Genomic DNA, 26,880 nt, shown 5'->3' on the forward strand with positions numbered 1-26,880 from the left:
TCTGCAGGGACTCCTTTACCTTTACCATAACAGTACGCAGGTTCCATTGCTATCATCCATCCATTAATTTCCAAACTCCACATATATGTCTTTAAAATGTAGAAAATAAAGTCTTCCAAGATTCATATATGAAATAATTTCTGTCTATAACTTATTGTAGCACATAATCAGATCATATGGACCACTTTCTCAATAGCCAGTTAAAGCTGTTCTTCTAAAAAAAAGGCATACTGTATAACACAGGGGTCCCCAAACTTTTTGGGGGGCCTGGTGCAGGAGGGAGGTGGAGACACCTTTACGTGCACACGCACACATGAAAGGAGCTACAAGTATGTGCACGAACGGACCCACAATTGTGCGCACGACAGGGCCACGAGCTCCCGCGCGGCGTTTGAGTGATGCTAGTGCCTATGCACCACCGCGATCCTAATGCGAGTTGGGGAGTGTGCACTCATGGTGACGATAGTGCCTGCACAACACCGTGATGCTAGCGCGAGTGGAGGATGCACTCGTGATGCAAGCGCCTGTACAACGCTCACAGTATTGCTAGTGCCCATGCGCCGCTGTGACGCTAGCACGAGTGGGGAGGTTGTACGCGTGTGGCCAGCCACTCAGGCAGCCCAATGGCCAACAGCCCATGGCCCAGTAGTGGGCTGCGACTCACAGGTTGGGGACTTCTGGTATAAGAGTCCAATATACACATACTTTTATGCAGTGCTTTTTTTGTAAAAAAAAAAAAAAAAAGATGCCGGAACTCACACACGTCATACAACCCGCCTTGCCTACCCTACAAGGTTCCATCCCAAAAAGGTGCCGGAACTCCGTTCTGGGCGTTCTATGACAAAAAAAAGCCCTGCTTTTATGAATATTTAAATATAGAGTAATGGAAAAGATGGGTGCCAAAAAAGAGCTTCCTATTGATATTCATAAACCAAACATTCCAATTCTTTATTCCACGTCACCCTGTCTAATTTAGTTTAATTCTGCAACCATTTGTAAATAACCTCTGTAGGCTTTTTATTTTGAAAAGAGCATGCTCAGTCCTTAATGAGAGCAGATGTTGAAATATGTAGGGATGCTGCTCCATATATACTATGTTACATTGCTTATGGAACTGAATTAACTCCACAAAGCTGAGTAAGTAAAATAAAATAAATGGTTGACTTGTGTGTTCTTCTACATCATATTTTAGGATTTAAATGTGTTCCTCTCCCTTTGAGGTATGGAAACATTTAAAGGAGAAGAGCAGAACTCTAGAAGTTCAGTCAGCCTTAGTGAAAAACATTCTGTTAATATTAGTTTAACTCTGTTCTAGGGGACAGCTGGAAGTGAGGCCATGGCTACTGAGGAAATGTCAAACTTAGTCAATTATATACAGCCTGTAAAGTTTGAGTCATTTGAGACCTCTAACAGTAAGTATGTGGATTATTCACTCCTTACCATTTAGTGTTGGTTGGGTGTAGCTTGTATCATCAATCTTTTTTTCCATTTCCAAGACACAGTAGTAAACTGAAAAGGTATATAGTGCCAACTATTTGCTAATAGTGGATTAGCTTTCAAGTTACATGGAGATGTTTTGGCAGTTCCTCTGAAGAGTGAAGATTTCAGTTTTTTCTACAAGACAGCTGTGAAATCTTCTGGCAACTTCTTAAGGAATGCTTTCACTTACAAATGAACAAGCTGAACAGTGTAAAAAGGAGAGGAAACCCTCTTCCTCTCAGTTTAAAGAGACATAAGATGTGCAAGGTGGGTTTATGTTCCCAAGTATTTTAAAAGTAGTACTCTGGTAGTGTTCTGTCATGCCACAATGCAAGGAAGGAAGTGTTAAATGTTTTTGTCTTAGTTTCATTTATGGTGCTTTTATTTTCTGCAAAGTGTTTTCAATTATAGGCACAACACAGGACAAGAGTACAAAACCATTACATTGTTTTTCTTATTTTTAAATCACTCATTAGAAATTAATGGTCCATACTTAGGATTTCCAGCTGGTTATTGCTAAAATTACCTTGCTGGGAATACACTTTATCACAGTGGTGGCGAACCTATGGCACGGGTGCCAGAGGCGGCACTTAGAGCCCTCTCTGTGGGCACGCGCCCCGTCGCCCCTGTCCTAGGCCTTCAGCTGGGTTTTATAAAACCTTTTCGCTTTAGACCTCCGCGGTTCAATCAGTCAGTCAATTTCAACTTCTCGCGGGAAAAAAAAGATCTTGCAAAGTTGGAATTGATTGATTGATTGAACTTTTTAGTCCCACCCAGTCTGCTGTTACCACCGCAGCCACGCCACCGAATGGGCCACACCCACCCGGCACCCGACGATGCATAAGTGGGTTTTGGGTTGCAGTTTGGGCACTCGGTCTCTAAAAGGTTCGCCATCACTGCTTTATCACATTTCCCTTACTTAGAGCAGAGCACCGTTGAGACCCTGTCCTGTTTCATTTTATTTGATAGAGCAGAGAATTGTGTCTTCTTCTCTTAACGTTTTCAAAGGAAGTCTGCATCCACTGAATTAACAGTGTGCACTGCTGATAAGAATTACGGCTTCCAATACTCCTGTTAAGCAGCCTGTGATATTTACACTATGCTCTATTTGCTTTCTCAAAATATGTTTACACTTGACTGAATTTATTATTGGTGACGGATGGGAATGATGAAACACAGTGTTAAACTCTGGACACATGTTATTTGTCTGCTTTGGAAGGTCATTGAATAAATGCATGTATGTAAAAGTCTCATGTGGGGTATTTCATACTGGATGGGAATTTGGGGGAATTATGACACCCTTGCATTTGAAAAACAGAAAATTGAAGAAGGCTGGTGCAAGTGCTTATGCCAATTCTTTATCTGTATCATATATGATTTTTACTAGCAAATTTACTTCCTTTTAAACTATTTTCCTTTTAAAAAGAAAGATAAAAATGAATAAAAGTAATACTGGTTTTTGTACTGGGCTTTTATCTTATAAGTCACCTGGAGTCACTGAGAGTGAGTTGGGTGGCCATATACATTTTCTTAAGAAATAAATACAAAATAAGTAGAAGAAAAGAAAAAAAAACCAGAAAAAGCTAAAAGGGCAAGAAAGGGAGGGAAATAAAAGAAAAATGGAAAAGAAACAAAAAAAATTCAAAGTGGCTTCCAATCTTTACAGCAGTTATAAGTACAATTATAAATTGATTCTAAGGTTACAACACAACTCTCTTCTTTCTATAATCTATCTTGTCTAATCATCAAAATCATCATTTTGTTCTGTTTTACACAAAAAGTTCATAAGGGGTTTCCCTAAAGGCTTTAATTACCCTTTCTCTAATATCTTCACCAGAATCCCCTGGGGTTGCTCTAAATCTCAAAGAAAATTCCTTCTCTCTTAATTCCATTAAAGCCAAATTATCTGGTTTTCTTGAAAGGAGATTTCTGTCTACAACTTCTTACTCTCCAGAATTTCCACTTTATCATTAGTTTTATATTTCCTGACACTTCATTTTACAGAGCTTTCCACTTTAACTTCCTTCCTCTCCTGTTTCATATTTACAGTCTTTGACTCATTCTTTTTCAGTAGCTATCAATTTAATTTCAAGTGAGTCAGCTAACTTACTACTGAATTCCTTGAACACTTTTTGAAGTAAATCTGATATAACTCTTCTCTCTGCAGGTTGTTCTAGTGATCCTCTCCTCCTCTCTGCTTTTTTTTACTACTTTCCTAGTGGTTGCTATTAGAATATTGTAATCCCAAAATGAAAGTGTCTCAATTGTAAGAGAAAGACTAAAGGCTAGCTTCCCCCCCCCAAAATTTTTTTTTTCTATTTTATGTTACTGTGCCCTTAATACTTTTGTCTCAAATGGCACTCTGTAATTATAATCAGTATGACAGTCTGTCTCATATCGGTTGTTTTATTTATTTATTTAGAGAGTTTATATGGCTGCCCACTCACTCTCAGTGACTCTGGGCAGCTTACAAAATATCAAAACCCGATAAACAGTAAAAACAATAACTCCCCCCCCCCAATGACAAAATTCATCAGGTTTACACTCTTTAATATTAAACAAATAAACCCATTCCCACAAAATATACTTCTGTCAATTCTCATACATGAAATTATTCCATGTATTGTTGAATTCTGGATTACAAAGTTTTGATATTATCCATTATTTGAGATAAATGCCATTGTTCACTATTTTTAGTATTCATTAGCATTATTTTGAGGGGGGGCATAAATCTGACCCAGTCCTTTGGTCATTACTGTGTTTTTTTGTACCATTTCTTAACAAACAAACATTTCAAGTGGATCACTTTACAAGTTTTAAATCAATACTATTGGTTTATCATCAACTCTTGCAGTTCAGTTGATAGCAATATTTTCTAGAGCCTACTTCACTTTCCAAATGTCCAGTGATTAAACTTTCATAGGCATCATTTGCAGCATGGTGTAATTAGTATGACTTCAATTTGCTGTTGTGTAAACGGTATACAGACGGTTTGAAAATAAACAAACCATTGATCTAGTCAATGGCCTTCAGACTTGAGATACTTGAGGAACTCTTCTCAATATGAAAAATCAGTGCAGTAGCAAATAATATTTATGTAATATTTTGTCATAGACTATTTTTTAAAAAAAATAAAACAAAGGAATAAAGGCCACACAGCCCTTAGTCATGTTGAATCCCTGGATGAGTCTATGAAACCCTGGACCTCCAGGGAACATGGTTTGAATACTGCAGATTTAGATGACAGCTACCTGTAAGTATTGCCCGTCATATTATTAAAAACCAGGCATATCCAATGTAAAATGGTGGGGAGACAGATAAAAATGTGTACTGAAAACCGCAAACAGAATTGTCTATTGTCTTCAATATCTGAAATGTATGGACTGCTGCTGCCAGAGCATAAATTATTACATTTTTCTTAATTACAGGAATTCCTGGGTTTCTAATTGACCTCTTTGGGAACTGAATGTGAACAAGATAAAGCTTTGGTGTGAAGCTAGATGGATTGATTTATGTTGAGCAACATAAAGCATAATCTTAATTTTTTAAAAATGTGACTTTTTTTCTTTTTAAATTACAGAACGAAACAAGAGTTTTGAAATGTCTTCCTTTGTGGAAACCAAAGCACTTGAACAGCTCACAAAATCTCCTGTCGAGTTTGTGGAGTATCTTTGAAACTGAGAAAAATATCTTAGAAAAACTTCCAACCTGAGGAATAGTGGTTGCTGAGGATCATTACTGAAAATTAATTTAGGCTGAAGAAACGTGCATGCAACGCCACTATATAGAAGTAATTGGATAGCAAAATAATGTTGATAGATACATCAGAGGTTTTTTTTTTCCACAAAAGTATTCATCTTTTTCAATTAAAACTTAGAAGAGCGACACAGAAATGAATGAGGTGTACATTCCTAATTCAGTACTTATCAATTATATATTCTGGATATATCTATAGTTTCTCAGAGTGGATTCTACATGGACAAAAATTAGCATAGAATAGAACAAATGACATATTGTTGCTCCGTGACATTTTTAATTAAAATAAAAACAACTACATTAATTGCTGATAAGAAACATAATTACTGCTGAAGAGTGGCTGCCAATCAGACTTGACATTTTCAGATTAAGACTTCATTAATATGAGGAAGCTTTTCATGTTTCCAGTAGTGAGATTATAGTCTTCTTCTTGCCCCCATTTATCATGTTTTGTGTCAAGCGAGCAACAATTCTGTTCCAAGATATATAGGTGTATTTTGGGAATATTTTAATCTATTTATTTATCTTGAGTTTTGTAGATTTATTTTCAGGATCTGTCCAAGAAATAAGATCAGTCCTTGGATTCTACCACTCTTTTGCTTGCTTGCTGATATATTTTATATAAAGAAGGGTCAAAATAGTCATAGATACAAAGCAGAATTCATGGAGGCTCTTCTGATTCTATAAATCAGCACTTTGTGGGACTGTAAAGCCAATATTATTACATAATGATGGCAGCCATTTTCCAGGCTCTTCCACTGCCATGTATGATGGCACCTCTTTCTAGAAGAGCCCGCTCATCTTCTTAGTTGCTTCTGAGTGACAAGGCTCATTGTGTCATGATGGCATGGATGAGTACATGTAAGTGCTGGTTATCTCAGCTATCTGCAGATTGGCCTTGGGCAACAAGGAAGTTTGGATTTGTTTATTTTAGCTCTTTCCTGCAATATTTCCTAGCAAAAATACTCATTTTGCAAATCAGAATCTGTTATATTCTCAGAATCAGTTCCATCCTTATTATCAAATCAAATTTATTTTAATTTTAAGGCCAGATACAACTTCTTACCTATAAATATGATAACAGCAACAGATAAGAAAAAGCCAGCGCTGAATCTGGCATCACCATTTCTTTCAAAAATTAACAAGTATTTTATTCTGTAAACTTTTAACCTAGTAGTTTCTCCAGTTGTATTTTATCTTAACCATTCACAATTTAGATATAATAAAATGCAGCTGAGCCGAATTTACCCAAAAGGGACACGTGTTGATTCCTCAAATTACATGCCTCAGCTGTTCTGGAATGCAGGCTGTCAAATGGTTGCTCTTAACTTCCAAACTGTAGGTAAGGTCTATGTTACTGTATGTTTTCTGATAAGGAAGAATAGTAGATAATGAAGCACCTAGTTTATGAAAAATTAAAGATACAAAGAGTGTCATGCACATGTCTCCTGAAACCATTGCCTCTTTAAAACTGTGGCATGAATAAGTGATCTGTGTTAATAGAAGCTTTTTAAGCAAATCACGATTACCATTTATTTAGTTAGATGGGTTGGTGTTCTCAGTGTTTCTTTGATGGACTTTATGATCCTAGCTCTGTAGTGATATTAAAATGAGGAACATATTTTAATAAAAGCAATATATCTGAGAAAATATAATAAGCATATGAATATGAGCAGTAAGAAACGTGAATATAGGCAGTAGGAAATTAATATTTGCAAGTGATTGTTCATTTGTTCCTGTCCCCATCTGAATCGCAGACATGATAATGTAGAAAGGCTTTCATTTACCCAATTCAGAATTGTATTACCAATTCAGTGCTGAGAATCCATATTTTCAAAGAAGATCAGTTGGTGTGAAATCAAAATGAAAGCACTCACTGCTTTATTAAAAAGTGGCACGTGGTTTTAATGAATTTGGCAGCATAGCTGGCAATTATTAATTATCAGAGAGATTTGTTTCTGGCAGCTGACTACCTCACTTCTGCTTTGTTACAACTGCCAAACATGTAGTGAGGCAAGTGACATTGTCTCTCCAAATAGAATCTTTTTCAGCTCTCTGGAGGGGATAATGGTGTTTTTTTTTAAAAAAAAATTCAGTACATAATGTAACCAGACCACGGACAAAGACTAAGAGGTCTCTTCATCCAGCTGGTTTTAGGAACTGTTATTTTGCACAGATTCAGTGAGCAGCATAAATAGGAAGATTTATGATTAATCACAACACTTTAGGCAAGTCACAGCACTTTACATGTTGTTGTTGAGCATATTCAGAAACATCCAATCTATATGTAGATGAAAATCTATCATTGCCTTGGATATAGTTTAAAAAAATCTTTAATAATCCTGAAGATAAACACAAAATATTGTATGTTAAATGGAAAATTAGCTTCTTATTTTTACAGACACAGTATATTAACTTCAAGCTTTTAAAGAGCATAGGAAGCCATTAAATTTTAGTATCGTACTTTTGTCAATTTGTTAGGCTTTCTCTATTCTCATTAATGTATTTGTGTAGTATCCCATAACACAATTATTTTTCTCATATAGATTTGTCTATGCAAATAAATATGGGGATGTATGAATATAATGGCAAAAGTGGATACAGACTAAAACCAGAGTTCATGAGAAGACCAGACAAGCATTTTGATCCATTTACGGAAAGTATTGTAGATGGAATAGTTGCAAACACTTTGTCTGTGAAGGTAGGTATTCAGTTGTTCATCTGCTAAATTCTATAAGCATACTGAACCTGAAAGACCAAAATAACTTCTCATGCACTTAAAAACGTATTCCCAATATTTTAAAAAAGTGTGAATCTCATATATGCAAGTTTCTTGTTATAAGCATATTGAACAAGTCACATTCAGATATTTATAACCCAGAAAATAGAAATTATGTCCAAAATTGAAGAAAGGAAGATGATATGCATGTTTGGACAAGAAAACAAGCTTAATTAATTTACCTACTATTTTAAATAGGCTGTATATGCTCCCCTTATTTATTCATCCTGTACACTGAATATATATTAAAGGAAGATGAGTTGGAAGAAGGTGAATGTGGTTTTAAAACTGGAGGAAGAAACTTCAACAAGCTGTACTGTGCTGATGACACTATCCTAACAGATAAAAATGCAAAGGATCTGCACATCAGGAACAAAGTCAAGGAACACGGTAAAAAAAGGGATTGAAATTAAATAAAAAGAAGATCAAACTGATGGCAAAGGTAAAATAATTAGCCTTAGAATTGATAATGAACATATCAAAGTGGTGGATTGCTTCTGCCTTTTAGAATCAACCATCAACAGTAAAGGAACCAGTAGTCAAAAAATTCAGAAGAGCAGGGAGACATTATTATCCGAGGGGAGCCCACAAAAAAAGGGTCAATTATCTCCCCTCCTATGAACATTCACTGGAACCAGTCCTGGAAGAAGAAGAAGAAAATTCGTTGCCACACTAAATTCCCATCTTCTAACTCCCTCAACTGGTCTAGAAGAATGTCATGATTGACGGTATTGAAAACCACTGAAAGATCAAGGAAAGATGGATGCATCATCCCCACTACAGGTCATCTGCAAGTCTATGCCATTTTGGTCCCATATCCAGGCCTGAAGCCTGACTGAAAGACATCCATATAATCCACTTCCTCTAGGGTCTTCTAAAACTGAAATATAAGCACCTTCTCAACAACTTTCCCTAAAAATGGAAGGTTGGAGGCAGGATGAAAATTGTATAGTGTGGTTGGACCAGCTATGGCTATTCGAGGAGATGTAGGATTGCCTCTTCCTTAAAATATCAGCAGGATCACATCCACTCTCTGGGATGAATTTACCATTGCTTGGACTCACTCACATGTCTCCCAGGAGACCTCCAACCTGAATGGACAGGGGTCTAATATATAGCTGGTCAAACTCACAGCCTTAAGGAGCCTGTCTGCTTCCTTGGGACTAGCAGGTTCAAACTCATCCCAGCTAACAAAGCCAGACTCATATAAGCAAATCTGAGCAATTTTATCTAACAAATGCCTAGAATATTCCTCACAATGGCCCTATAGTAATGACAGACTCTGTCCTACCAAATTGGGATACGATCATCCACAACTCAGTAGGGTTGCCAACTGGCTATCTTTGGACTTGATAAAGGAAGAAAAATATTCACTTTCTACTACTTTTATCACCAAACTAATCTTGAATAAAGTCTCTAACCTGTGTGGTCATTCTTTGTTGTCCTCCAATGGTACTCTGTATGCCTCTTCTATCATTTTGTCATTCAAAATTTTTGTAAACAGAGGGGAGCCACATAAGCCCAATCTAATTCAAGGTCCCAGTTGAACTGTGCAACTGTGCAACCTGCCTCCAGAAGCGGTGAATGCTCCAAAACTGGAAGTTTTTAAGAAGAGACTGGACAGCCATTTGTCTGAAATGGTATAGGGATTCCTGCCTGAGCAGGGGGTTGGACTAGATGACCTCCAAGGTCCCTTCCAACTATTATTATTATTATTATTATTATTATTATTATTATTACTACTACTACTACTATTATTATTATTATTATTACTACTACTACTACTACTACTACTATTATTATTATTATTATTATTATTATTATTATTATTATTACTACTACTACTATTACCCCAGCTCCTTCTGAAACCCAGCTGGGTCCAACAGGTACCTGGGATAGGTACTCCTTCCAAGACAATTACAGAGTGATCAGTCTGTGGTGAGGGACAGATGGTAAATTCTCCCAAACCAAGCACTGTTGTACATTTTCTCTTGTTGTAAGCGTTACATATTAAGAAAGCAAGTAATTTAGTCAACATGTGTTGAATTGCAGCAAAGGTGTGTTAGTAGAACGTTTCAACCTTCCATTTTTAGGTCATTTCTGGGCAGTTTCTTTCTGACAAAAAAGTTGGAACTTACGTCGAAGTGGATATGTTTGGTCTGCCTGTGGATACAAGAAGAAAAGCTCTCAAGACAAAGACATCTCAAGGCAATGCTGTGAATCCTGTATGGGAAGAAGAAGCCATAGTGTTTAAGAAGGTTGGTATTTGTATTTGATCCTTCTGCAAAAGAATAATGCATGGCTATTATATTCTGATTTTGCCAACTTGTATCACTTAAAAATTCTGTCTGCTCTAATTCTGTTCCACTTGAGTTGCAAAGAAAGATTTCTTCCTTTAAGTTTAGATTCCTAAGTGCTTACTGATAAAATGTGATTTATTCTAGTTGAACTTATTTATTGATTTGTTTATAAGACTTACATGGCTGCCCATATTTGTATTTTATGTGGATCCTTCTTTTCCAGTCTTGCTCTTTTATTATTAGTATTTATTTTATTACTTTAGTAATAATGTTGGCACTTGTTGGTCAGACAGTGAATATGATAGAAGTAGAAAGCGAGGAGCCTATGGATGGTTTCTTGGGGCATCTCAGAAGAATAACTGAGGTACCAGGTCTTCATTTTGTTTTTTATTTATTTATATTTATTTACATTCCATCTTTATTATTTTTACCAATAAGTCAAGGGGACAAACATCACCAACATACCTTCCTCCTCCTATTCTCCCCACAACAACAATCCTGTGAGATGGGTTGGGCTGAGTAACAGTGACTGGCCCAAAGTCGCCCACAGCTGGCTTTCATGGCTAAGGCAATTGTTACAGATGTTATTATGTTTGTGGTTTTATTGTTGTTATGAGCTGCCTAGAGTTGTGCTCTGATAGGTAGTCATACAGATCTTTTAAACAAATCAACAAATAGTCTCTCCTAGGAAGTTATTTATTTTATTCTTGTTTTATGTTTTTTGTTTATACTCATTTTCCTTTTAATTTACCCGAGTATACCAGTATACTAATTGCTATTATTATTTGTCATCATTTCATATTTTGCCATCAAATACAGCTTACCCTTTTTGATTTATTTTATTACATTTCAATTTTTAGATTATTAAGCCAGAATATAAAGTATGTGTAATGTTACTAAGCTTTAAAATTGTTTTAAAAAGCTATGCAATGAAGAGGTGTAGAGGAGCAAAAAGAGATAGAAGGTGTGTGGTGATTATTAGCAAAAAAAATTGAGCTCAACCTGGAAAACAAGAAAATGGGAGAAAAAAACTTACAGTTGCTCTGTCTTTACTCTCTGGTATAAGAGGAGGAGAAACACTGTCATATTGTCAAGATTCTGCTATTGTACCAATACAAAGTCAAGTTTTAGTATTTCTTGTGATGTCAGTCTTGTGACATGGCCTACTTTGAAGGGCTGACAGGACATTATCCTTAATTTTTTTATGATGAAAAAACTTCGGTCTTATATTGGTTTGGTATTGATATCAAGCGGCATTGTGACCAAGAGGTGGAACTCTCGCCTCACAATCACAAAGCAGTGGAGTTCTATCCTAGATAGCAACAGATATTTTTCTCTCTGGGTGCAGAGAAAATATCTGCTGCAAACTCTGCATAGGCTTCAGGAGGGGCATCCGGCCAGTAAATGCTCAGTTCCTCCTGATGCAAAGGATTACAGGGTTGTTAAAAGAAAAAAAAAATTGGTTTGATAGGTTTATGATATATTGGCATAATAGTACTAAGGTTACTGGAGTCATGATTTTATTTAACAAATATACGGTTTAAGAATATGTAGCTGATGTATACCTTATTCTCCAAAGAGATTTGATTGACACATTTCTTTGATAAACTTTACCAGTCTTCCAAAACTTATGCAGAAACATTTCATAGATTTTTTTTAAAAAAATTACTATGTCTTTCGATAACTTAATTATTAGTGATCTAGTTATGGATTTTCAATGAGACAGAAATAGTACTCCAAAATGTATTTATATTCAGAATTGGAACATGATGCAAACTTACATTATATATATTTATATTTAGATATAATGTATATTTATTTAGTGGGTATATCATCCTATATTGGCAGTACACCTTTTCCTATGCTATCTGACTTAAACTAATGTGGCAGGTTCACAAGGATTTTTTTGGCTAAGCTGAGACTATTTTTTGAAGAAGGAGGTTTTCATTTACCAGACTATCAAAAATATGATTGGATTTATATTTAATTAGAATGAGAATTTTAAGTGTATATGGGCTTAATGGAGAATTATTATCTATCTCTGTTAGGCTCCTAACAATTTCTTGGGTCAATATGCAGCAAAAAAAGAATTTAATTTCCTGGCTTACATGCAGTTAAAGACATATTTGGGCTTTATTGGCCTGTAGATTGAATTTTGATGCTAAGTCAAATGAATGTTTACCTTTGTGGAAAAAGTAAAAATAGGTAGAAAGACATTCTATTATATAGAGTCTGATATTGAATGAGAGTTGAGTTAAATATTGAGAAATCAACACATTTTAAAGTTGGTAATATTGGCATTTATTTGTATTAGGCAGAGAAAATTCTAGTTGTAGTTGTTGAAGTTGTTAAAATAATCATTAAAAAGTAATTGATTCAAAGATTTTCAAAAGTAACGGGGGTTTGTTCATGATTTGGTCATGTCCAGTTTGGGATTTGAGGATTTTTCTTTGAGGAAAAATATTGTGATATCTATAGGCAGATGTCTCGGTAAATGTCTTCAAATTAATGATGTCAGTGTTATTTTGAAATTATATTTCAAAATTGTGAAATCAGACCATTTTAAGACCATTGTTATATCAGGCATGAGAAATTGACAACAGGATTATATTGAGCAATTGGGAGAGTATTATTACCCTGATACCAATCAAGGAATGTGTAGTTTATCCATTTTTAAAAAGATAGTCCCCTGTACTAGGTTTCCTTTTGATATGGATTTCATAATATTTTACAAGCAAATTCTATGCACAATTCAATATATTATTTTTTACATGATTAAAGGCATATGTTACATTTTTAGGTGATTTGTTAGCATAGTTAGTGTCTTAATTTGGGGAAGGGAGTTCTGTTTATTTTTTATTTTTGTTATGGTATTACAATTTTATAATTCATTAAGTTGTTGGATATTACTGTTTTTCTTTTCTTTTCTTTTGCATATTATTTTTTCCTCTACTTTTATAAATTGCATTTTTTTTTAAAAAAATCAATAAATAGCCATTTTTCCAAGTAAAATGACACTACACAAATAATTAAAGGAAAAGAGAGTTAACCCAATTATTGGATAGACATTTATTCCCAAATGAAAATCATAACCCTAACCTAATCATAGTAATATAAAGTAGTATATTTCTAGGATATTGTGGTATATTTGATAGGAGGGTTTTTAGGAAGAAGGAGGAATTAATAAGCATCTAAAGAAAAAATTAATACTTTTTTGTAAGCCCTAATGCAATACTGCAAGACATTTTAATATATCCATATACAGAAAGAAGGGAGGGATTAATGTTGAGAGAATAAAGGAAGTTAGTTGAAAGCTTGTTCTTTTAAGTTCTGCATTAGCAGGTGATTGACACACGAAAAGTGCGTTCTGAGAAGCAGATGTGAGTCTTCTCTCTACATTAAAGCTAATGATGGGGAAATTATTGACTATTTTGGGTGCCAAATATTAAAAACATTTAATGTTTAATGATACAAGTTTGAGCTAAGAGTTACAGAAGAAGAATGAAACTAACAAACCTGCTACATCAAATGGTTTATATACTTAATTTTTTTTCTCAGAACAATTGAGTACTGAATTTTAATAGTTAAGTTATAGTATGAGAACTCTTACTGCCCATTAGATAAGCTGATTATTGCTCATCCAAATCCTCCTGCTTTTGACAAGAACACTTTGACATGGTTTGAGCCAATTTGGTATCCACAAGTTTGGCACCCTGTGGCCATTTTCTGTGGGATGTGGGCTGCTCCTAGATATCAGGAGATTCCACATACCCTTTCTCAGTCTTTCATTGCTTTTACGCTGTCGGTTTTAAGAATTAAAAGGATTCTATGTGACATCAGCTGTTGCTGAGACTCTGATAGGTGACATTAGACAATTGTGACATCAGATCAGAACCATCTTCAAGAGATAATGCAGGTAGTCTTCACTTAACAATTGGCTCATTCTGTGACTATTCACAGTTATGATAATGATTAAAAAAGTAACTTTATGACCAATACTCACATTTATGACCCTTGCATGACTGTAAAGCAAAGCAGAGGTGAAGATCAGAAACACAGTCACAGTTTCACTTAGCAATCACTTTGTTTAGTGACTGAATTGCTAGTTCCAATTGTGGTTGCTAGACGAGACCACCTGTCATCATAAAGAATATGCAAGAGAAAAAAAATATGCTTTTCTTATTAATTATAATGTTTTTAAACTCATTTACTACAGTTCATTCCAGTATTTAGAAAAAGAGACTTGGATTATCTTTTTTGCTTTCTTTCTTGTGGCTGATCTCAGCTGATCTCAATTAGTTATGCAGGGTGAAATCTGATTAATATTTGGATGGGCAACCACCAAGAAATCTCAGAAGTATAGACTAGACTGAAAAGTAGAAACAAAAAATCGTGGAAAAAACAAACTACTTCTGTATAGTTGCCAAGAAAACTACCACATGGACATGTTTATATAGTTCCCAAGGGTAATTTACTCTGTGTGAATGAGTGAGAGAAAAGTTAGCCAAAGACTTGGACTGTGTATTACTACTACTACTACTACCACTACTACTACTACTACTACTATTATTACTACTACTACTACTACTACTACTACTATTATTATTATTATTATTATTATTATTATTATTCAAATTCTGTTAATAGTTTCCAGAAATATCTCTGTGACAATGCTTCTTATTCCAACTTTGTATATGTAGTGCACCATAAACACTAAAAAATATCTCTCCAGGTGGTCCTGCCTTCTCTAGCATGCTTGAGGATAGCTGCTTATGAAGAAGGAGGAAAGTTTATTGGACATCGGATATTACCAGTATCAGCAATTCGACCAGGTAGAGATTGGGTTATTGTTGCTGGTTTTGTTATTGCATTAATCTTGAAAGAAGGAACAAGACAAATTGAACTCAGGTAACATCTTTCCTGCACACATAATTATATAACTATGACAGGACTTACTGAGAGATGACATCTTGAGCCCCAGGTCAGATGAATCAGCCTCCTTCCCCCATACTCTCCAGCCAAGATTGCTGCTGCTCCTTCCTGTGGAGATTGTTTCCAGGAGAAATGGCACTGAACCCTGATCCCAAAACTGGCCTTGACCATTTAGAAAAGGACATACAGTATAGGAAAGGAAGCTTTCACAAACCCTCAATTTCAGGTTGGATCATCTCTGAGATGTGTTCCTGCATTGGCCCACAATGTTATCAGTCCTTCCTCTAATTTCATGATGTCTCCCTTCTCTGAGAGGGCTTCTACACAGTTACAAGCCTGAAACACAAAATGGTATTTTCCATTTATAACACTCCAGTAGCAAATGTTAAGCCTTATTTCTTTGAGCTTACCTCTGAGCTTCCTAACAAACCAAGGCTTTTCCAAGGCTGCATATTGCCGCTCAAGCACCTGAGCAGGTCTTCCCACTCTCTTTGGACTAAGGGGCACAATTGCATTGTGAGAACACATTATAAGTGGTGACACAAAATGGCTGCCAGTAGTCTTACAGCTCCAGTTTTCCAGATTTTTAATCAAAAGGTGGTTTTCAAAATATAAAAATGCAAGTGAAAGGAAGTGTCTGTACTCACATGGAGCCTCCTGAGTCACTGGGCATTTCAGGCACACAAAAATATTGTGATGGATGGGCCTTTGTTCTTTACAGCTTACTTTCATGAACTTGAATGTTAACTGTCTTACTCAAGTTAAACATTCATCAGTTTTTTGTGATCTGTGCTTGTATTGCCTGCAGTACTGCATTCATTAACGTAAGAAAAATGGAAGATCAGAGAGAGTAGCTGTCCCACTGTTTTCCACCCCCCAGGTTATCATTATATTTGCCTGAGGAATGAAAGGAATCAGCCCTTGATGTTGCCAGCCATATTTGTGTGCATTGAGGTTAAGGATTACGTACCTGATACCTACGCAGGTAACTATCAAATTTATGAAGATAAAATAGAAATTTAATTTACAATCATTTTGTTTATGAAGCATATTGTCAGCATCTATAATAACTAATGTTAACTAAACCTTTACATTAAAAACCTGAGACAGCGAGTAGAGCTCGAAGAAGGTGCTCAGTTGTTGAAGACTCTGAACTGTGTTCCTTGATTTCATGTTGCTACGCAATAAACTACTGATATTGTTCCTTCCTGCACCCGTCCCTGCTTTTTATGTCAAAATTGGAATTTAACTCCCCCTCCTCTGGTTGCATTGGACTCCTATTTTCTTTAAACTGTTTTTTGCAGATTAATAAATATAAAAATAAGCCTAACCTTAAGATAGATTGTTTTTTTACAAAAAGTCGGTACTGTTTGATACAAAGCAGCATTGGCTTCTAAATCTCTGTCTCATTTGCAGATGTTATTGAGGCATTATCTAATCCAATCAGATACGTAAACCTGATGGAGCAGAGAGCAAAACAACTGGCAGCACTGACTCTAGAGGACGAAGAAGAAGTAAAGAAGGAGGTAAGAATTGGAGTCTGATTAAATAACAGAGGGGTCAGTTGAGCATACTGCAAGATTCTGTAAGACTGTAGAAAAAATAAATATTGTAAAGGCTGTCCACACAAGTCAATTTTCAAATATTTTCTTAAGTGGTATGCCTTACGCTGAGAGTTGCTCCTTTACAGAGAGATTGGGATAATCAGAAGACATGCAGGAAATTATGGAGTCACTCAGGTGGCTAGTCTTGTTCTACAGTGGACAGATTCCATTAGCTCAAAGTGCTTATATTTCAGTTTACACACACAAGCATATACACTGCTCAGTAATGTTATTGAATAAACTGGTATTTGAAATGTCTATGGAGATTCTCAGTCATCCAGATCATTGTTGTCCCAAAGGTGCTTTTTCAAGAGGCCACCGGACTTTCTTGTTTTTCTTTGAAGACATTTCGCTTCTCATCCAAGAAGCTTCTTCAGCTCTGACTGGATGGTGGGGAATGGAAGGATTTATATTCCTTGCAGACAGCTGGTCGCTTGAACGATTTATTTATTTGCTTGCTTATTTGCTTCCAGAGGGATGGGAAGTGTATCACTGAGAAGTCTGAAATCTTGGGTCAAACTTTATTTATTTAAAAAATTTATAGGGCCACCCATCTAATAAAAGTATATTCCCTCAGTAGTCAGACTGTGTGGGGCTTTCTCTCCAAGATCTTACTAAATAGCAAATTTACTTTGGAGAAGGCAGTCATAGATATATCCAGACTCTGACTAATGTAAGGCTTTAAAGGAGACATACTTTGACTTGCACCCAAAACCTAACTGGCAGCCATTGCAATCTTCATACTCATGATATTACATGGTGAACCTTAATGTTCCTGTAACTACCTAGGTTGCTGCAAGTTACACCACCAGAAGCTTCCGAATGTATCTCCAAGACCAGCCCAATATAAAAAGCACATAGCAATATTGTAGCCATGTGGTGAAAAGGACAGAAGGAACTGCATTGAAAGCCTCCAGATCCAGAAAAGACCTTCTAACCTAGGAAAGGCAGATGAGATAATTAGGCAGAGCCTTCCTGGGTATGGCCCCCATCTATTTTTCAGTCAGGAACGATGACTTCCAGGAAGGCCCACACATGGGTCAATTAGGAAAGGAGGGTATTATCCTATACAGAGTCATACATCAACTACTTCTAGTCTCAATTGGCTTCCAAATCCACAGTAACTCTTGAGATGAATCTAAGCCTATTTCTCCCCATCTAGTTTCATATTCCAACAGTATCAAAATAATGTAGCAACAAAACAAAATACTGTAGTAACAAGAACAGAAGCTTGTTCTGAAAATTTCAGCCATTGCATTCTGCTTTGCAGGTAAAATCTAATTCCATCATGTTTTATAACATGATGTGGATTTATTCAGTGTAATTGGCTATTATAAGAAATAGGATGGATATTTTTTCCCCCAGAATCAGTTTCCCAAAAAGGAGCATAAGAGAAGTGATCCTTACAGGTTAAAGCCTTCCTTCAGATGGTTGCATTGCTAACATAAAATGTATATTTCTGTCAAACATGTATTTTGTTTTACATATATGAGCAACTTTTACTATATACATTTAAATGTCTATAAATTAAAAAAAGCTTAGACATGGAACACATTTCATTTAATTTTCATGACTGGAAAAATATTTTTCTTAATAATTGTCAACTTTTTAAACTACAAATATTGTTAATCATATTAAGCGCAGTGGTTTTCTACAAAAAAATATTTACTACTTGAGTCCCATAAATGTCTTTCCACAAACTGCCTCTAACAGAGACATCCACCAGAGGTGGGGAGGCAAGGGGGCAACCAGTAAAGGCAGTGTCATACCATTGTGCCATAAAGTCCATCTCTTTTGTATATGTTCTTAACATATCAGAATCAGAATAGAGCTGGAAGGGACTTGGAGGTCTTCTAGTCCAACTCCCTGCTCAAGCAGGAGACCCTATATTATTTCAGACAAGTGACTGTCCAGTCTCTTCTTAAAAACTTCCAGTGCTAAAGCACCCTCAACTTCTGATGGCAAGCAGTTCCTGTGGTTAATTGTTCTCACTTTTAGGAAGTTTCTCCTTGATTCCAGGTTGCTTCTCTCCTAGATTAGTTTCCATCCATTTTTTCTTGTCTTGCCCTTTGTTGCTTTGGAAAATAAGTTGCCTCCCTCTTCTTTGTGGCAACCTCTCAAATATTGGAATAGTATCATGTCCCCCCAGTCCTTCTTTTCTCTAGACTAGCCGAACCCAAATCCTGCAACCCTTCTTCATATGTTTTTGTTTAAAGGAGTGTACATCGTGTCACTACTTTTGTCATTTTATTGAAAATATTAGATCCTGCAGCTAGTTGTTTAATTTTAATTCTAAGCATATGTGTGTGTGATCAAAGCTTCCCTGGTCTTGGACAACTGAGTCATGATTAGAGATCGGTCAAACAGAATCTGCATATCTGGGAAAGGGGCATAAATCCCGATATGTACTGTGTAAAACTTACAAGTGAGTCAATCAATCACCCTTTCCTCCAAATCTCCTGTCTATAATATCTGATTACCTACTTATACTTCTTAGCCCTGTTCATACAGATTTCTTCCTCCAGTTATTGTAATTGAATGTTTTCTAGATACAACAGCTTCCAAAAGTAAAAATGCAAGCCACAACAAATCCCAAATTTGGAAAACAAAGATAAAGCGCTACTCAGTCGTTTTATTCATCTTCATCAATCATGCTCGAGTTAGCATGGCATAGTCATAATTCTACAAGTCTGAACACCTGTGTGTTAAGATTCCCCATCCCCAAGGAAATCTTCCTCTTTCTCCTCTTGTTTTATGTGCATTAGACTGTGTGATAAATCTGCTGCATTGCTCCAGATGCAGTTATCTTTCAGCGCCAGGTGAGGGATCCCTCCACAAACAATTGCTCTGACTGTAATTCAGCATTACATCAATGCCTCTGTAAGCAGCTTCTCTGCAGCTCTTAAGATACTACATTTTTGTTCCAGCAAAATAAATATCTTTGTAATGAAGAGCCAAATAAATGCCCGTATCTGTCTATGAGCTAGCTGGTTTAATCTGCAAAACTGCCAAGCTTTTATTTATTGTACCTTGTTCTTGTTCTTCCTTTTATTCAGTCGGTGCCAACAAACAAAATTCAATATAAATTGTTTATTAGCTACCTTGCCCTAATTTTTAGGGAGGAAATTTAAACAGATGATTCCTACATTTGTGAGACTGGATATATTGTAAGGTATAGACAGTCGGAGCCAATTTACGCTTGGTAATCCTCTGAGGTACTAAACTGGAGCAGGGAGGAAAATCTATCGGTAGTGTGTAATGATCATTCGGGCAAAAACTAGAGTTGTCAGTTTCACTGATCCCACCTTGTTGTTTAACCTATACATTCTTATTAAAAAAGGTGAAGGGTTTTGAGAAAAGAGCTGTCTCCTTCCCCCTCCCATCAGTTTATTACCAGTGAAGAATGCTAATGAAAACCTCCAGAGAAGCTAATCCAACAAGGTACCATGGCAACAGGTCTTCCTTATATAAATTTTCATACCTCAAGGAGGCAAACTGCTTAGCAGTGCTCTGTAACTATGGATCTTCTTCCCCCCCTTCCATGTGTGTAGCTGGCATCTTCAGTCTCCTCCGATAAATAGGATCTTAAGCAAGGGGGAGAGGATTAGTACCTAGTAAAAAAGGAATGAGCTCTAAACATGGGCATGGAGAGCTGGCAAGGAAGTACAGGTTGTGGGGAATGTTTAAACAGGTTGAACGGTACAGGCATAGTCATCCAAGCATGCGGCAAGGATGGAGGTACTGTTTACGTAAGCTTATCTGTTGAATATAATTATGGGCAAGCTGTCCTGGGAACTATCGCTGTGCCTCAGAGGTGAATTAGTAATCAGACTTTGGGGACACAATCCTGAAAGGAAAGCGAAAGAAATCATTCTCTGTCATATGGTGTTAAGTGGTAACTAGTGCATTCTGCTGATGTTCCTTGTATTTGCGCAGTTATTACCTTAAAACATAGTAGTCTACAGAGCTCCATAGGCAGAAATGGGACGATCTTGACTTACTGGGATGCCTAAGCCTAGGGTTTTTTTTTTAATTATTATTTCAGGGATAATAAATCTGGATGAAAAGCAATGAAAGAAACTGACTTTAAAATGTGTGTTACCGTCATTTTCCATTGGCAGGGTTAATTGACATTGTGATTCTGTATAGCTAAAATTAGTAGCTTATTTTACGAACACGATCTATAGCTTCTGCAGCTTTCCAGGTGGGGTCTGTGTTCATTCGGGTTTATTGATTAATTATATATTAATTTTGAAATTGGATTGTTCCTATTTATTTGTTAAAATGATAGGTTTTTTTTATTTCAAGTTTTTTTTTAAACCTTTCCTCATTTTCCTGCAAGTAATCAGAAGAGTTGAACAGTAATAATGGCAGCTAGATTTATTTTATTTTGTGAGCCTTTTTTTGATGGTGAAATGAGAAGAGATGAGGTAACAATTTTCTTAACAAGGAACAATTTGAATAAATCTTAGTACAGGAATACTAGTGTTTGTTATGGGTGGAATCTGTACATGTTGAAAGTAAAAACCTCATGCTAGTTCTCTAATCGCAAATCCTTTTTTTGTATTTTATGGGGAATGTTTTGAATTGTTAGGCAGAACAAGGAGATGTACCTTCAGAAGCTCACAATGAACCTAAACCTACACCAGCAGAAAATGGAGTAAATTGCACTACATCTCTCACCCCTAAACCTTCTACTCAGGTTGTTCCAAGCCAACCAACACTGGGTAAGAACTGTGCTATGGTGCATGATTTTGGGACTATTCTTCTACCGTTATTGAAAAAAAAAATAGCTAAATTTCTCCTGGCCAAAAAAACAAGAAAAGACCACATCACTTTTGATGAATACATCTATATCTGTGACTGCTTGGAAAGCAATGCTTGCAACAAAATCTCTCTTATTATCTTCCAATGTGCAAAAAAGAAAGAAAGAAAGAAAGAAAGAAAGAAAGAAAGAAAGAAAGAAAGAAAGAAAGAAAAGTAGCATGACAAAGCCATTTTGAATAAATGCATGTTTCTCTAGACCCAGTGGTCTGTGTTCTGTTGCAGGTGTCCCCAGGAGGAAAAGCGACGTAGAAATAAAATTATAAAATATAGGCTAGATAATTACATTGGTTCTGAGCAATGGCTATCATTGCTCAGCCAGGAAGCTCCTGGGGTGACCATGAGCAAGTGGCAATTTCTGAGTCTTACAGGGGTGTTGTATAGATAAAATCTGTCTTCTATGTACACATCTTGAAGGAGTTTAGGATATAGATGAAGGATCAGATGAACCAGGGGGTTTTGAGAGCAGATAGAGAATGCTGAATATATTCCATCGCAGAATTTGGCTGTGTCCTATTTAGACCAGCTCCAGTGCTTTATCAAGAATATGACCAGAGTTTATACCCTAGGAAACCATTTTCTAGAGAGATTTTGTTTGTGTTGTTGTTGCTGTTGTCACAATTAAAGCTATATGCTAAAAGTTTTGTTCTAGGATAGTTGGAGCCAATGTGACTAAAGAAGAACAAAACATGTGAGGTCACTGATATTCTGACCCTGCTAAAGAACTCAGCTCAAGCACTGATCTTTCAGACTTTCAGTTTTCAAGGGAAAAATAGTTAGGACTTAGCAAGGATAGAACAGCCAAGTTTCATTCTTTGGAGGCTGCATATTTAGCAGATTAAGAAAGAAAAAATGAACATATCCAATGCAGGATTAAAACATTTTAATCCCCAGAATAATGTTTTAATGCTCAAAATCTCTAAATATATGAATTTCTTTTTGAAAAATCAAATTTCTCTAATTATATCTATGCTTTCATTATGTACTATAAAAATGAACTAGGTGTACAAGTCTTTATGCATCAGCTATTATTTACTTTATTTATACAAATGCTTTTGCAGGCAATCCCACTGTAGAGATTCTGTCAATCTTATCAATATTAGCTGCCAGACCAACTGTATTTTACAGCAATTGCATTTTAGTCATCTTCAAAAGCAGCTCCATATCAAGGATGTTGAATGTCAAATCAGGTGGGGTTAAAGGCAATTCCGTCTACCACTTAAAAACTCTTGAGTCCAGAGAATGCACAAGGTCGTAGATCTGTCACTTATGCAGAGCTAACATTGATGCCAAAATTGAGCCAGATTGTTTAATTATGAAGAGCAACTCCATCTTGCTGGAATTTAAGTTTCTTTCATCTTTCCAGTCCTTCACAGCTTCCAGGCACTAAGTAAGAACCACAGTATCTCCACCTTGGCCTTGGTGGCAAGTGTAATTGAGTATCATCAACATATTGAGGTCCTCTCTCAAATGGAGGGGTGACTTTTCCTAGCAGTTTTATGTAGATACTAAGAAAATGGAAGAGAGAGATAACCGCTACAGTACCCCATATTAGAACAACCATGGGCTAGTATGTTCCTCTGCCATGATCACCAATTGGAACCATCCATTCAGAAATGTAATCACTGTAATTGTCTTCAACCCTTGCTGGTAATTCAGAAGGATACCATGTTCAATGGTAGTGAATGCTACCAAGATATCTAGTGGGATACAGTAGGTAGGTCATCCACCAAAGCAATTAATGCTGTCTCAGTCCCATGCCCTGGTCTGAATTGCAACCAAAGAAGTCCAGATAATCCATTACCTCTAAAACATTTGTAACTGAAACCCTATCACCTTCTGCAAAATCTATCAGAAAATGAAAATCGCAGAATGAGTGGAAGTTGTCCAGGCTTCTGGATTAAGAGATGACCTCTCCATGAGGAAATGATCATTGTCTCCATCGAGTGTAAAGGCACCACTCCTACCTTCAAAAAAATGTATAGTGAGAAGTTTCCTACTCATTTCCTTGGATCCCACAAAGTAATCCCAGATAATCTTACACAATGGGTTTACCTTACTAAACTGAGCAAGCAGCATCCATTTCAGAGTGAATGTTAGTAATTTTGTTGGGCAAAGATTTCACAAAGTATTTATTGCCTACAGAAGCATATTCTCCCCTGCTTTTATTCCAAAAGGATATGGAAAACTTTGAAGAACAATGTCCGAAAGAGAGCAAGGGAAACAAAAATACCTCTTGGTGTCCTTAGATTCCTATCACATCTGAGAATTGAAGTCCATTAATCTGGAGGGCACCTGAACAGGGGAAGTCTGCTGTAATCCAGTCTTAGGAACAGGATTAAAAGGATGGGATGCCCATCCAGTTTATCTTTTCTTGAGTACAAGTTAACCATGAGCAGATCCTTTCGCCCAGCTAAATATCACCTGCATAGGGTCCCAATGGACAGACTTTCTCCTTTAAACAGAAAGCATCATTTTGAGGTCACAAAGACCATGCCTTGTGACATGGGCAACATCAGCGTGAAATCACAATGGCTAGCCTCTCCTTCTGGCAGTCATTGAAACAAGCAGCAGTGGCAGAGTGAGGCAAGATGCCTTTTTCCTATTTACATTCATGGGGCAAAATAACTAGAAGGACTGATGCATAATTTATTTATTATTGAGATAAATAGGAGCAATGTTTGGCCACAGCACTCACCTGTAAGTATATCTCTCCCTGAACACCCAACCTCAACTTCAATAAGTGACTCTAAATGGCTTGGACCACTTAGGGTAATGTAGGCATACAAGTAAATGCTCTTACTAGCCCAGAAATAACAGAGCCAATAGTTTCTTCATCCTGCGTGGGGTAAGTGCAACACAGAGAGATAATGTGACTTGCATGCTGGCACTGAAGTACAGCCCCAATTTAACATTAAATATATACTCACACATTAAGAAAAGGAACTAATACTATCAAATAATGAAGAGGCAATTTACTATCATCTGCTCCAGGGATGTATTTAAAACATGTTTAGTCTCCTTTTCTTATGAAGCTTTCAAAGCAGTTAATATAAATGAAAAACAAGAGTCTGTATTTAAAGCCACAAAAAACACAATGCATACATCAAAGCCTCAGTCAATAGGATGTAGGAGCTAAAAAGTAGATCAACAAAATAAAAGTAGGATTTCATCTTATGCCTGAAGATTCAGAGTTAGGAGCCAATGAGCAATTCTGAATTTGGAGTGGCTGCTGAAAAAAACTGCTTCCATATTGATGTTAACCTAGTTTCAGAGGGACAGCATCTAGGAAGCTGTTCTTTTATTACCGGCAGGGCAGATTGATTTGAGAACAGGTAGTGGTTGGGGAAGCCTGGTCCACAGCTAAGAACGAATAAGAACAAGTTATTTGTCAATAGAGCGTGAACAAGGATGGCATTATATGCTCTGGCTCTTTCAGAGCCAATAAGAAGAATGCCTCTCTGTAAGGTTTTGTATTCTTCATTTCAGACCAGTTGAAATATTGATGTTATTTACACCTAGGTTCTGTGAAAGTTCCAGCCAAAACAGAAGATCTGATTCAGAGTGTCCTGACAGGTAAAAAACATGATGGTGCTGTAATATCAGTATCTCTTAAACAAATTAAGGGGAGTGTTTCAAGACAAAGCATATCATATACAAATAGCTATTTTAATTTCTTTATTATTCAGAATGCCTCCCTAATGGTACTTAACCATCATATAGAAAGAACAATGATATATTTAAGGGATTTTAAAATTAAAGAGTGAGCCCAAATTACTGGACTGTATCAGTTTAATCCTGATAGGATGAATAATTGGGATCTAGATGATGCTGAGTTTAGTTCTGAGACTAAATTTAAGGATCCAGGATGCATTTGCATGTGTTTGAATTTGATAAACCAGCATATAAACAGTAATGCAAATAATAGATTAAGTAGAGTTCCCTCCAAGCATCAGCAATTTCTACATGGCATGATTAAATAACTCTTGAATTTGCTGTATAAATTCATTCACTTGAGAGCAAAAGCTATATTCAAAACAAATAATCTTAATGATATACAAAAGCTCTTGTGAGTATATATGAGCATACACAGATGGATATCTTTATCCTTTTCCTCTCAAGGAACAGTACAGGAACATTTACTGTTTTCAAACACAGCAAAGAGCAATGAGTTACACAAAAATATGGCTAAGGTGCATCTTGAGATACAAACATTTTGTATACCTTATGAATGACCTGTACCTTGATCTGATGTGAAGAACGTGTTATAAATTTACATGCCAGAAGTAACTTAGAATTCTCTAAACTAAATAATAGATGTACTTACATAAAATATACCTTGCTTTTATAAAAAAAGACTGAACTGGGTCATTTTTATATTGTGGAATGTATTAATAAATGTGGGGGCTATTTAGTAATATGTCTATCTCCAGATGAGATGATTCTGTAGTCTAAACAACAATGGCTGGTGAAACAAAATAAACAGAATTGAAATATCTTTATCTTTCAAATATCCTGAATTACATAATTCATACAAGTTGAGACTCTTAAATTATATAATTCTGATAAGATTACATAAAGACAGGAAGAAGTTGCTGCAGTAGATATGTACTTGTGCAATTCAGAGGAGCACACATACAGTGCAGTGTACAAGTGTAGTGCAATGTACAGTGCAATGTACAAATGCAATGCAGTACAAGAGCACTGCAGTAATCAATTCAGCCAAGTACAAATGCAGTGCATTTATATTCATGAATTCAGACGAGTACAAACATTACAGTAACCCATAATATCGAAAAAGGAAACAAACTGCCTATACAATATCTTCCAACAAAATGGCTAACCATACAACCTTATCAAAAAGTATCTAACTATTCAACTCACTACAGCACAACAAACACAAGTTCTGAAAAGAATTATACATCAAAACATATAAAAACAACCAACAGCCTACTACAACCACATGGCATCGCCGTAGCACACAAACCAACCAAAACCCTCCAAAACATAAGTAAACCAAAAGACCCAATAACCCAGGGGTCTTCAAACTTGGCCCTTTTATGACTTGTGGACTTCAACTCCCAGAATTCCTCAGCCAGCGTGCCTGGCTGAGGAATTCTGGGAGTTGAAGTCCACAAGTCATAAAAGGGCCAAGTTTGAAGACCCCTGCAATAGCCCAAGAAGAAAAAAACAGGAATCATGTACA

General features: G+C 36.3%; 1 protein-coding gene across 1 annotated transcript in view; it reads left to right on the forward strand.

Moving 5' to 3' along the window:
• The window catches only part of PLCB1 (phospholipase C beta 1), a 132,026-nt gene that overhangs the window by 96,947 nt on the left and 8,199 nt on the right, over positions 1–26,880 (forward strand). The window contains exons 13-22 of the mRNA XM_029283655.1: positions 1,316–1,412; positions 5,060–5,144; positions 6,453–6,577; positions 7,782–7,936; positions 10,108–10,272; positions 15,047–15,146; positions 16,127–16,231; positions 16,663–16,772; positions 21,445–21,577; positions 25,197–25,250. Coding sequence (XP_029139488.1) covers positions 1,316–1,412; positions 5,060–5,144; positions 6,453–6,577; positions 7,782–7,936; positions 10,108–10,272; positions 15,047–15,146; positions 16,127–16,231; positions 16,663–16,772; positions 21,445–21,577; positions 25,197–25,250 — 1,129 coding nt within the window. The remainder of the gene's footprint in view (positions 1–1,315; positions 1,413–5,059; positions 5,145–6,452; positions 6,578–7,781; positions 7,937–10,107; positions 10,273–15,046; positions 15,147–16,126; positions 16,232–16,662; positions 16,773–21,444; positions 21,578–25,196; positions 25,251–26,880) is intronic.

The sequence above is a fragment of the Protobothrops mucrosquamatus genome, unplaced genomic scaffold, assembly GCF_001527695.2.
Source record: "Protobothrops mucrosquamatus isolate PMUCROS unplaced genomic scaffold, P.Mucros_1.0 scaffold166, whole genome shotgun sequence".
Classification (NCBI taxonomy): domain Eukaryota; kingdom Metazoa; phylum Chordata; class Lepidosauria; order Squamata; family Viperidae; genus Protobothrops; species Protobothrops mucrosquamatus.